The 12,638-nt window shown below is 37.8% G+C and overlaps 2 protein-coding genes across 12 annotated transcripts in view; both read right to left on the reverse strand.

Moving 5' to 3' along the window:
* The window catches only part of LOC107846750 (putative pentatricopeptide repeat-containing protein At1g13630), a 16,926-nt gene extending 4,552 nt beyond the window's left edge, over positions 1-12,374 (reverse strand). For 6 of the 11 annotated variants that reach the window (XM_047399460.1, XM_047399461.1, XM_047399462.1 and 3 more), the window contains exons 1-2: positions 11,834-12,362; positions 9,340-10,895 (exon numbers count right to left, since the gene is read on the reverse strand). In XM_047399460.1, the coding sequence (XP_047255416.1) occupies positions 9,340-10,895; positions 11,834-12,290 (2,013 nt within the window). In that variant the 5' untranslated portion in view covers positions 12,291-12,362. Of the gene's footprint in view, positions 1-5,150; positions 5,493-6,078; positions 6,154-7,476; positions 7,615-7,705; positions 7,766-8,528; positions 10,918-11,833 lie in introns of those variants that run through there. The other 5 variants (XM_047399458.1, XM_016691051.2, XM_047399457.1 and 2 more) reach the window with 5 other exon arrangements.
* Positions 663-4,757, reverse strand: LOC107847288 (probable arabinosyltransferase ARAD1). Its single transcript, XM_047399466.1, has 3 exons — positions 3,675-4,757; positions 3,257-3,510; positions 663-1,576 (listed from the first exon to the last, which is right to left on the reverse strand). Exons 1-3 carry the CDS (start codon positions 4,318-4,320, stop codon positions 1,025-1,027), a joined length of 1,452 nt encoding a protein of 483 aa, XP_047255422.1. The 5' UTR covers positions 4,321-4,757; the 3' UTR covers positions 663-1,024.
* Positions 12,375-12,638: the final 264 nt, after the last annotated feature.

The raw sequence follows: 12,638 nt of genomic DNA on the forward strand, positions 1-12,638 counted from the left end.
TGTTGTAAAAAACTTCATCAGGCGGAAAACCATCCAGTAACATACTCTTTAGTATCCGGACAGACTCATGCATCTGCCTTCTTTTTACAAAGGCATTTCATTATCACTGTGCAAGTAACATGAGTTGGTTCTATGCCCCTTGCTTTCATTTCCTCTAGAAACTCAAAACGGCTTGTATTTTTCCTTCTTCACCATAGGCATCCATAAGAGTTGTGTACTTTCTCACTGATGGTATCAACCCATGTGCACATATAGTATCAACCCACTTTTTAGCATCATCCAACTTTCTGGCTTTGCAGAACCCATATATTAAGGAACTGAATTTAACTACGCTTGGCGATATTCCTATCCCTGTTATTAGTTCGTATACCTGAACAGCCTCATCGCTATCACCAAGTTTTGTGTATCCGTCAATCATAATACTACCCAAAATAAGATCATCTATTAAGTCAGAGTTAATTAAAGCATCAAATAGAACTCTTGCCTCACACATGTACCCTATCCCTTGATACCTCAATTTGGTATCACCTCCCATGTTAGGAGTTCTGATTTACCTGTTATAGGATCCGTTTTTCTTCCTTTCAGCAGTCATTTTTTCTGCCCTATTGCAACAGCAACTTCAATGGATTACAAAAGACATTAAAATAAACAGAGAGAACAACTAAACTGAATAACATAAGTTATGAAAAAACTCTAATGGGGAATAAGAATGCATTTACAAAAACTCTATCAAGCTACCTACAAGCATGCTCAGAAGAAGATAATCTGGGACTAAAATTTTGGAACCCAGCCTCTCCTCTGGAAGTATCAATTGGCAGATTGCTTAGCTAAACAAAGACTTGAACAAGATGTTTTAAAAAACTATGATTTTTCAGTGTACTATGACTCCCATTTTTGTGTGTGTGAAAAAGATCTTAAAGGAACTATGTAATCTAGACTAGTTCCTTACCTGTAGTATGAACCATGTATGATATAATATATTACCTTTTGAAGCCAGACAAAGAAAAAAGACACAAAAAATTCATCAAGTACAATGACAACGAAGTGGAACTAAGGCACCGAGAGGTTTCCTCTTCTCACGAATTATAGTTTCTTTGATCATGGGCAGTTTTTGGTGAACCTTTCTCCATATGTAATTTATAGCACCGTTTGGAGATACAGGACCAATACCACCTGGTTGACCATTTTCATACTCAAAAATGGGCTGCACCAGAGCCATATTACGGCGAAATCTATCCTTTTGATCGTTGGAGTAGCTCCTAAGATGGTTCACGAGCAAACTTGGCTGCAGGGCATCACTAACTGCAACAAACACCGAAAATTCTGAATAATCCACCATCCCTTCAAATGGGAGCTCAATGTTGTCACTAACAATGACAGGAATACAAAGACTTTGAACAGCATCAAAAAGTCTGCACGAGGTTGGTGTATCCCCTGCAGGGTGCAAGCAGAACTCTGAAGTCCTCATTCCCTTTATAGACTGCTCCCTTCCTGTGGCATTTGGAAAGCCTTCCTCCATCACTACTCGGGGTTCATTTATTAGCAAGTCCCAGAGCTTTTCCCGAACAATGCCTCCCTGTACAAAGAAATACAGGACGACCTAAGACTGGCGAGCAAGATGTGGGATGGTTTAATCTAGACATGGCAATCTTTTAAGAGGGAGAAACGTCTATAAATATTGCACATATGTAGCCAAGTCAAGAACAGTAAGCATACAACATGTCTTTTTTATGCTTCACCCTGAAAATGATTTTTCCAATCAATAATTTAGTTATACTTTAAAATGTTTCTAGACAGAGAGCAAGTTCATTTATAGTAGGCCAACAAATTACAATCATATTGTAATACATTGTTTTCTGACAATCTGATGGAATATATCAAAATCTGATGACATAATTGTCTATATCGTCTGAACTGCGATCAAAAGGTGCTTCAGTCATAATCTTGCGAAGAAGCTCCAGGGCAAGAACAAATTAATTGGCTCGACTCACAAGTAAAATGGATCATACATCCAGTATGATTCCAAGAGGGAAACAGGCGATATTTACATAGATGTCTGGAAGAACTCAACAAACTACCCAGTGCCTATGCTTACTTCCTTTGAAGCAAAGGACATTTTGTGTCTGTAATAGTTGGGCGAAGGAGGCAGTACATAGCTAGAAGACACAATGGGTATCCTTGTGACCAAAACCTTTTCATGGTAATATAAGAAGAGCCTAAGAAACAAGGGCAGACCGGTGCACTAAGCTCCTGATATGCACAGGGTTTGGGGAAAGGCCCGACCACAAGGGCCTATTTTACGCAGCCTTACCTTGCATTTCTACCAAGGTTGTTTTCAAGGCTTGAACCCCTGACCTCCTGATCATATGACAACAACTTTACCAGTTACTCCAAGGCTCCCCTTCAAGAGCCTAAGAAACATATCATGGTATAATTCAAACACCTCATTTTTCTTTCTTCATCTCACTCTCTCTCTCCCTCCCTCCCTCCCTCTCTCCCTCTCTCTCAACTTCCATCGGGCACTTCACTAACTCCCAACAACGCAAGTACCAAGTAACTCTATCCACCACGGCTTAAGCAGGTTGGAAAAAAAATCACCTAGCGTTTTTTGTCCCTACTGGGGTTAGAACCTTGTTCACCTATTTTCACCTACCTCATTGATGTTACGCCACACCTTTGGATTCAAGGAACTTGTTTTCTACCAGGCCTTAGTATAATTCAAGCTCCGATTTTTCTCCCAAGCTTTACAAAATTGTTTCCCTCTATGAAGTCATTCAGATCATTGGAATTAAATTGTGAAGTCATAAGTCATTTTTCTTCTCATTCCACCAACTATAAATTACCTGCTCTTTTCGACAAATATACAAATATAAGTTACACATCGGAAAACACCAAGATCAATGTGCCAGTTCCACCTTCTACCCCTATTAAATTCCACCAACTTTATGTCTGACCAAATAACAGAAAATTATCTTAAGAAATGATCTTAGGTAAAATATCTTGGATGAAAAATGGTATCCATGAAAGACAATGTTGTCGTATCAATGAGATGATGAACAGCTAATATTAAATGACAAAAGCCATCTCCAATAGTTTGTGTCATTATGCAAAGAGTCGCAGTCATATGTGAACAAGCAATTAAGAGAAAATATGACCCGACTTACCCATAAATATGAATCACATGCACACAAATTGTTAGAAGCAAGGTTGAGATTATATTTAGCTAGACTTGTGGGAAAAAATTAATAATACTGACCCGATGCCTATGTTTAGCTCCTTTGAAGTAAATAAGGGTTTCTCGTTTCTGATTTTCGGATAAGGGCAAACGAGGAAGTAGATGGGTATAAGGCACAATGACATCCTTCAGCAATGAAACTTGAGTGTGGTGTATCATGTCAGATGAGGTCTCATTAGCCGTGTTGGAGTCGAGCTTGTACCACCCACCAAAATCAACCACCAGGAGAATAGCTGGAGCAACCTCATCCTTCACATGCCACATAGCGACAGGGTCTGTCAAAGAATACTTCAAGTTTTAAATAACCAGACATTGCAGAGACTGAATATAGTTACTATGAAATTAACAGACTCCGAAGCATAGTTATTATGAGTCAAAATCCCCGATCAAACTGCTAATTCGGATCCGACAACATTTTAGGAGAGTCCTAGCAACCTACCAGTAATAACAAAGACATGGTCACGTCCACCGGAGCGTTTCCAAGCGTCAGTTTGCTTCAAGAAATCGACAACCATTCGTTGTCTTTGATAGTCCTGATTCCCCGGTTTCTTCTTCCTAAACACACCCTTGTTCACAATCAATTGCATCTCAGCACTCAAAGTTGCAAAAAAGGGAACAAAAATCACATCAGCTTCATCAGCACTGAACACCCTTTTGGCAAAAGAAGATCCAAGTTTCAACTTTTCAGGTGTCATTAAATCCCCCAAGATCCAATACTCAGCACTGTACTGTTTGATTATTGGGTTTTCTGGATAAGGAAGGAACTTTTTGGAACTTTTGCCTCCGATGTGGGTCTTCTTTCTTATTTCATTGTCTACTTCACTCCCAATTCTTGAATCTGAGTCTAAAGCCCAGTAATTTTCCAATAGGCCATAGTTGAGAGATGTTGGAAGATCTGCAACGTAAACTTTGATGGAATTGGGAGGTGTTGTCTGAAGGAGGTTCATTTGTGGGTTTGGAGAGGAATGGAAGAAGAAAAAAAGAGAGAGTGGTAGAATGCAGAGTAGAGAGAGGGAGATGAAGAGAGATGGAATACTGCAGGAGGGTGAAGCTGAACGAGTGACAATGTTCTTCAGTGGCATCATCTTCTTCTTTTACGCAATTTCATCTGCCCATCGATGTTGGATCTTTCTGTTGATTCATTCAACCTAGCATGTACACAAAAATCCTTTCAGTTGCCACACTTTGAGCAGAGGCGGATCTACAACCAAGTGCTCCAACAAATAAGTACTCTAACACTGGTTCCCGAAAAACCCCCCAGGCAAGGTTCTAAATCGGCGCCCGACTTTGGCGAATGGGCGTTTCCAATTAACAAAGGGAGCAATACAAGTTTGACTATAATAATAACCTTCTAAAACCCAGTGAAAATTTCAATAAGTGTATTCTTCATTATTTTCTATTTCGTACTCTTTGTTAAATTATAAATAATAATTTTTTTAACTTAAAAATTTAACAGTTAATTACTCTAGTTTTGCTCGGATACATAATTAGCATTCACATAATGAATATAAAGATATGATGTTATACAATGAGGCCAACAAGGTTTCAAGATATTTGATGACGATGTGGAGGAAGAGTAGGTCGTCTTGTTTAAAACACAAAATAATGACGAGATAACAGTGTTCAAAAATAGTTTTGGCAACATCGAGCCTTACTAGCACAACATCTTTGATATTCCCGGATAATTGTTGGTTTACACATGTTAGTCGTTTTGTTGAGAACATTATTCCACTCACTTGTATAAGTTTCGTTTCTTAGATGATCCATAGTAAGCTAGCTAGTACCACTTGGGTACAAAAAAAAGAAACATTACCTACGATATGTCTATTACATCTCTTATCTCAAACTTAGTCATGCTAATTTAATCTTTATGTACAACTTACCTTTAATTAATTGAACCGTTTGGGATTCAGAAGTGGAAAAAATCGTTTTATTAGCACAGCAAGGTACACAAGTAAGCATACTCGGAAACATGTCGAGTTTGTTTCATCAGAATACACAAGTAAGATGATAAAAACAAATGGGGGTTATACACTTGACTGCTGTTGGATGCGAAGGGACACAACAACTGAATTGATTTGATTTTTAGTATCGCGCCATGCTATAGTTTGCGCCTCATAGCTTTGCAACAGATGGACATGAGACCATTCTCCCCCGATTAGCGTGTTCCCTCAAATTTAATCTGCACAGAGATAGTCACCTGTGAAAGATCGAGACTAGCAGTCTGTATAGTGCTTCTGTCAACAAATCCACTTTCCTGCGTTAAAGCAAATGAAAGATCAAGGGTCAATCAAAAGTTAACACATTGATGTTAGATGTCTTGACCAACTTGACATGAATCTTAGGAAAAGCTGTTGAAATTGACAGAACAAAGCACATTGAACTAGATAGATGAGCAGCTTAGGTAATGTGTTTATTGATGTGTAATATGTATGCACAAACTTGAGGGGAGGTGTTGATTGATCGGATTAAGGATGATTCTTAGGTACTAATGTAGGAGGAGTTTAGTTCCTAAAGTTTAGAGATTTTATTCATCGTCTTTATATTGTATAAAGTTCCTAGCCAGGTCTCAATTTTGTGTATATATGTCAGCATAAACTGGCTGTATAGACATGAGATCAATAGAATTTGTCTAAATGAGTGTGACGTAAAATTGAGCAATATGTAAGACATATATTTGGTCATCAAACAAAGAAAAGAAATATGGTACAGTTAATAGTGCATTAAAGTCGTAATACAAGTGCAGTGAGCACCATCTAAGATATCACGATAGCGAAGAAGAATAGCTAACGTCAAGAAGCCAACAAAGATTATATTGGTGGTGGGGATTTTCATGTGCGTACCATTCTATAAACCTCATATTTGCATGAAGCGAACCGCCATTTTTCTAGATTCTTCGTTGATTTCGTACGTTCTTCCTTGTAAACATGCAAAAAAATCCATTTTATCATCTTAACAATGACCCATTGACAAACTACTCAATGAGAAATTGGCTAGGAACAAGGTGAGGAAATAAAAGAAAGCAAATAATGAAATCATACAAGGGAAAAAAGTTGAAATAGTCACTCATGAGAGACCACAGAGAAGGAAGATTCAGCTTGCCTCTAGGTGTTTTTTCGAGTGTGAGGAAAGAGAGACAAATAGTCACTTGTTTCTTCATCGCAAAGCTACCTCACAATTATGGTCTCTGTTTCTAAATTTAACAGAGAGAAATGAGAATGGCATTGCAACTTTTTATTTTTGACTTATGGAAACACGTCTCAAAGCTCTTGAGAACTTCCAGATAAATTCTTAAGTTCAAGTTGGGGACCAAGGGCTCTAAGAGGTGAATTCCCAATTATGTATGGACTGGCAAACAATCAAAACTCTTATGTAGCGCAAAGTTGGCAGCATAACTCATGGGACCGGCAACTACGAAGAAACATCCAAGACTAGGAGATGAATCAGCTACTGGCCATACTTGCTAAGCTAGTAGGGATTACTGTCTATCCTTAGACCAAGGACAGGCTGCAGTGGGGTGATTCTACTGATGGAGCTTTCACCGTGAAGGAGGGATATGCACACACGTGTTCCAACAAAGAGTTGATTGACAAATGGCCATGGAAACTCATCTGGAAGACAAAATTGTGCCCCCTAAGTGAGCTGCTCTTTGCCGGGTGGCTTTATACGAAGCATGCCTTACTCAAGTAATCTCAGTAAGAGGAAACGACCAATGGTAAACAGACGTTACATGTGTCAAAAAGAATGTGAAAGTGTAAAGCATCCATTCTTACACTGCACAGTGTGCTGTTTGGAACATGTTTCTTGCTATTTTTGGACTCACCTGAGTCAAAGATGCATATGGCAGTTGGTACCAATGGAGAGTAGGAAAGTCCATCAAAAAGATTTGGTTAATAGGGCATTACAGAGAACTAATACTTCCATGAGGAAGTACATTAATAGTGTCAAGCAATTAACAGGCATCAGACATAGGTCAATTGACGATATATTTACTCGGAATATCCCACCAGTGTATGATCCTTTGACTAGTTACATTATTAAATTACGCTACCGCTAGGGCTTGATTAGATTTTTCGTTCTCGACTTCTTTCCATAGCTTATATCAGTTACAAAGAAAACATGCAAGTTTGCTAAGAAGGAGGAAACAAGGAGCAGCCTTTAAGCAAGAGCTAGAAATGCATGAAGCACAACATCATGCATTTCTCATGTAAACACGAGAGAAATTTTTGTTTATTGCTGACCTTCAACTCAGATGATGCCATTAATCATCTCCAAGAACGCGAGCCAAAACAGCTCCAGCGTTCATACAACTCGCATGCCCCCATTGGCTGCTGAAGACTAGAATCCAAAGGGACAGCTAGCTATGTGTTTCTGAGGATCTGCAAGAAAATCATTGAAGAGAGAATCAAAGACTTGCAATTTTTTCGAAAGAAACATATCTGATGATGAAACTTCTCCCCTGCCACTCACCATTTGCCTGAGACAGAAGCGAATACCAACAGTTGTGACAATAACAGGACCACCACAGCCCTGCAGGAGAAAACAAACCAAAGACGTGTGGTCAATTTAATTAATTAGGATAAACAAAGATGAAAATGAAATGCATACTTCTTTTCCAAGCCAAAAGATAATACTCAATAAGTTGCTCTTGCAATATCTCTGTATTCTCCATTTCAGTGGACGAACGGACGCAAAATTCTGAAAGTACTTCGGTTTCTTTTATTCTCCCCAAAAAAAACTATCACTTAGAAGCTTTAGCAAAATGAACCCATACTTCAAGAACTCTAATGCCTATGCTTTCTTTAGATTTCTAGTTTATATTGAATGGTTAAACTCCCTTAAACTATGATTATGTAAACGAAATGAATCATTGTGTATTTACAAAAAAACAGTGATGTAAGGGGCAACTCAAAAAGACACTTAAGAACTGTGGTAGGAAATTCAAGAAAATAAAAGTAGAGAATTAAACAGGAATCTAGACTAAGAGAGCACACAAGTGCTGGCAAATGAAATGATTAATGTCATAAGGAAAAAATAAATGTATATAGAGTCGAGAAAATGTAAAGCACTTTAAAATTTGACATGAGCATCAGGCAAAGACAAGCAATTCTAGTAAGTCAACGCTGGAATAAAGAATTCATAATACTAAAAAACTTATAGGTAACAGAACAAGATAGATTTAGATTCCATAAACGAGGTTTGTTTTTGACAAACACATTTAACAAGGGATACAATACGAAAAATTGAAAAACGGGATGGAACAAAAAAACAAACACGGAAGAACATTGTATACCTGTTAACTTTTCTTACAGAGATGCCAAAGTCCTTCGTCTTTTCTCAATACAAAATGTGCTTGTCAGCGGCATTAATTTCCCTATGACCTCGTCTATTAAGCCCATGTAACTGCATAGTCAGTGCAACTACAAACCTTTTCAACCAAAACAAACTAAGCTGGGCATGGGCTATTGAATAGGTCCAAATAGCTTATAAAATCATGTTCCAGCTTCTAGGAACTCTTCTGGTAACATCATATGAACCAAGAAGCTCACATATTGCAGCAGAGCACATTAACCAGACTAAATTAGTGTCTCACGCACTTAACCACAATTAGAATCACCATCTAACCCACACTTAATCATCAAAGCAGACAATTGGAATGCATAATTATGATTACGAATACGAAGGAAACTGTTAAGCATAACAAAACAAATTTGTGAATCAACTGAAACACCATGAAACAACATCATACGCAGAAACATCTTCACATCAGCTTGTAAGTTTCTTTTGCACAGCCTATTAATCACAGCACTATAATCTCTAACAGAGATTTCAAAGCCCTTCTCAATCATCTTTTGGAACATAATCACTGCCTTACGCACTGATCCTTTTGCACAATGCGCTTTTATTAGAATGGTGTAATCACATTTCATCAAGCCAACATCTTGGAGTGTAGAAAACAGTTCCTCAGCATCCTTTAGCTCTCCATGTGTACATAAACCATTAAGAAGAATGTTGTACGTGGCACGACTTGGCTGGATTTTGTGCACCACCATCTCTTTATGTAATTGGAAAGCACCTTTCATATCTCGAGCTTCGCATAAAATTTTAATAATGGTGTTGTAAAAAACTTCATCAGGCTGAAAATCATCCGGTAACATACTCTTTAGTATCTGGACAGACTCATGCATCTGCCTTCTTTTACAAAGGCATTTCATTATCACTGTGTAAGTAACATGAGTTGGTTCTATGCCCCTTGCTTTCATTTCCTCAAGCAACTCAAAAACGGCTTGTATTTTTCCTTCTTCACCATAGGCATCCATAAGAGTTGTGTACGTTCTCACTGATGGTATCAACCCATGTGCAAAAATAGTATCAACCCACTTTTTTGCATCATCCAACATTCTGGCTTTGCAGAACCCATATATTAAGGAATTGAATGTAACTATGCTTGGCGATACTCCATTCCCTGTTATTAGTTCGTATACCTGAACAGCCTCATCGATGTCACCAAGTTTTGCGTATCCGTCAATCATAATATTACCCAAAATAATATTATCTATTAAACCAGAGTTAATTAAAGCATCAAACAGAACTTTTGCCTCACACATGTACCCTTTCTCAAAGAAGCTTTTGAGGATAGATCTATGAGCAACAATATTTGGAAGAATTCTCTTACACCACATATCGTCATACAATTGAAAAGCCATCTCAATCAACCCTTGCTTACAAAGGCCTCGAATGAGAATCGAGTACATTATAGGATCAGGTTTATGACCGCTGCTCTCTATCTTGAGGAACAAATTCAAAGCTTCATCTAAACGTCCACTTTTACACAAACTGCTAAGTAACATGTTGTCTGAGATATGACTGGCATGGACCCCCTCCTTTGAAAACATCTCCTCTCTCAACTTCATACCCTCATCAATATTACCTGCCTTGCAATATCCACAGATCAACATTGTATATGTGAAAATATCAGGATTTACGTCTCTATGAAGCATTTCATCAACAAACTTCTGGACACCATTCATCATACCAAGCAAATGAAATCCTTTGGCGAGGACGTTAAAAGTTACCACATCAGGCTCTAAACCATGCTTCTCCATATCATCTGCGAAATCCAATGCTTCTTCCATTGCACCCGCCACACTTAACCCGTGAATGAGAATATTGTAACTATATACATTGGGATGTAACCCACTCTTAAACATCATACACAAGAATGACTTAGCAACGTCTACGGAACCCATTTTACAGGAACTTGACATAAGAGTATTGAAAGACACAACAGAAGGCCCAGACTCTCTACATTCAGTCTCTCGAAAAAAATCAACTGCCTTTTCCATCAAGGATTGTTTGCACAGGCCATCTATAAGAATGGAATTAGTATACATGCTTGGGCTTATCCCACTGGCTTTGATGTCATCATAGACGTCCCAGATGTTATCAGTGTACCTCAAATTATACAACAAATTATTGTATGTAATTATTGACGCCTGAATATTCAAATCTTTCATCTTTGCAAAAACAAACAAAGCATCATCAACCATCCGACATCGGGAATAGGCAGAAGCCAGCATATCCCAGACAACATGATTAGAATGCCATTTCTGAAAGCGACTCAAAAGCAGCTCGCATATCGAATGTGCTGAACCAGGGCCTGATTGCAAATCACAACAAATCTATATAAACAGAAAAATTTTTCTCATATCAATATGATGAAAATATACATCTTAAAATGTTGGTAAATTCATACTCCCTCCGACTTGGCACACCCCCTAATAAAAATTTAACTAGGGGTGTATTTTACTAAATTAACCTTATTAATGATGTTTTGGAGCTCTAAATTTGACTATATTTTATGTAGTTATTTAATACTAAATGGTAGAAAAGGAAAAATATAACAAAATTCTCTTGATTTCATAAATTGAACAAGTAAATTGAAACACACGAAACGTAGAGAGTATCATTTGACTCCCTCCGAATTTCCGAAACAGAAAAGGGAATTGCCACAAGTAGTTTGGAACGGAAGGAGTATTTAATACTAAGAGTAATATGATAAAAAAAAGCAACAAAACTCTCTTGATCCATTAAAAATGACCATAAAAATAAAAAAAATATTTTCAATAAAGGGGCCAAGTAAAATAAAACACGAGAGTAATAACAAAAATAGAAATGAAATACCAAGAAACTGAAAATACATTCATGTTGAACCAAATCTTGTAAATGAAACTTCAAAGCTCCAAAACTTTGTTTCTTAGCCAAGATATCAGCCACAACAAAGTAACTCACTCTAGAATGCATACACCCATACTCATTTCTCAAGAAAAAGAACTCAATGGCAATTTTGTAATTTTCAAGAACACTCAATTTCTCAATAATTCCTTCAATTTCCATTGAATTAAACTCCAAAATGCGCGTAAATGCTTTACAGAGCCTTTAAAATTCTCATCTTACGCTACCGTGCCAAGTCAAATCGTGCCACATAAAATGGGACGGAGGGAGTATCTATTTTCAATACGGGGGGGGGGGGGGGGGGGGCGCAGAGAACATATATTTTCCGTACATGGTCAAGTAAATTAAAATGGAGAAAAGTACCTTCATATTGAACCAAGTCTTGTAAGTGAAACTTCAAAGCTCTAAACCTTTGTTTTTTAGCCAAAATATGAGCAACAAGAAAGTAACTCACTCTAGAATGGCTAAACCCATACTCATTTCTCAACAAGAAAAAGAACTCAATGGCAATTTCGTAATTATCAAGAACAGTCAATTTCTCAATAATTCCTTCAATTTCAACTAAATTAAGCTCCAAGATTAGATTTTTAAAAGATGGGTTTGCTTTAAAAGGGTTTATAGAGCCTTTAGTGAAATGGGTTTGGAGGAAAAAGCTGAGGATTCTTGAAGTGGGGGTGGGGTGGGTGGGGGTGGTGGGGGTAGGGGGTGGGGATTCAGGGTGGTGGATGGCGAGGTTGGTGGTGGAGAAAGAGGATTTAAGGAGGATTAGGGAGGAGATTAATGGAGATTTAAAGGGTGATTTGAGGATTAATGGAAGCATTTAGGAGAATAGAGAGGTTTTAGAAGGGTTTAGGGTTTAAGAGAGAGAATTATTGGGTTGTCTTGTGTGAGTGACAAATGGAACGACGTCGTTTTCACCTCTTTTTTTACCTCTTAATTATATTTTATTTTATTTTTGAGAAATAAGCAACTCGAGTTGGTAACTTAACCAAAGGTCTCGGAGTCGAGCCATGAACATAGAGAAAATCTTGTTGAGAGCACTATCTCTAGAATGAACACTACAACGCGCGATTCGAATTAGTCGAGGCTCCAATGTAGGCACCAAACACCTAATGGGAAACCCAAAAAAAAAAGCTGGTACAAGTGATTTTTTGAGAAATTAAGGCAC

This window comes from Capsicum annuum, chromosome 11, assembly GCF_002878395.1.
Source record: "Capsicum annuum cultivar UCD-10X-F1 chromosome 11, UCD10Xv1.1, whole genome shotgun sequence".
Taxonomy (NCBI): domain Eukaryota; kingdom Viridiplantae; phylum Streptophyta; class Magnoliopsida; order Solanales; family Solanaceae; genus Capsicum; species Capsicum annuum.

Bases quoted from the DNA above. Each gene is read 5' to 3' on its own strand.
- LOC107847288 (XM_047399466.1), bottom strand. From the start codon at position 4,320: ATGATGCCACTGAAGAACATTGTCACTCGTTCAGCTTCACCCTCCTGC. The intron at 3,511-3,674 runs GTAGGTTGCTAG...ATTCTTTGACAG, and splicing joins CCATGTCTTTGTTATTACTG to ACCCTGTCGCTATGTGGCAT. The intron at 1,577-3,256 runs GTCAGTATTATT...TTCTTTGTACAG, and splicing joins GAGCTAAACATAGGCATCGG to GGAGGCATTGTTCGGGAAAA.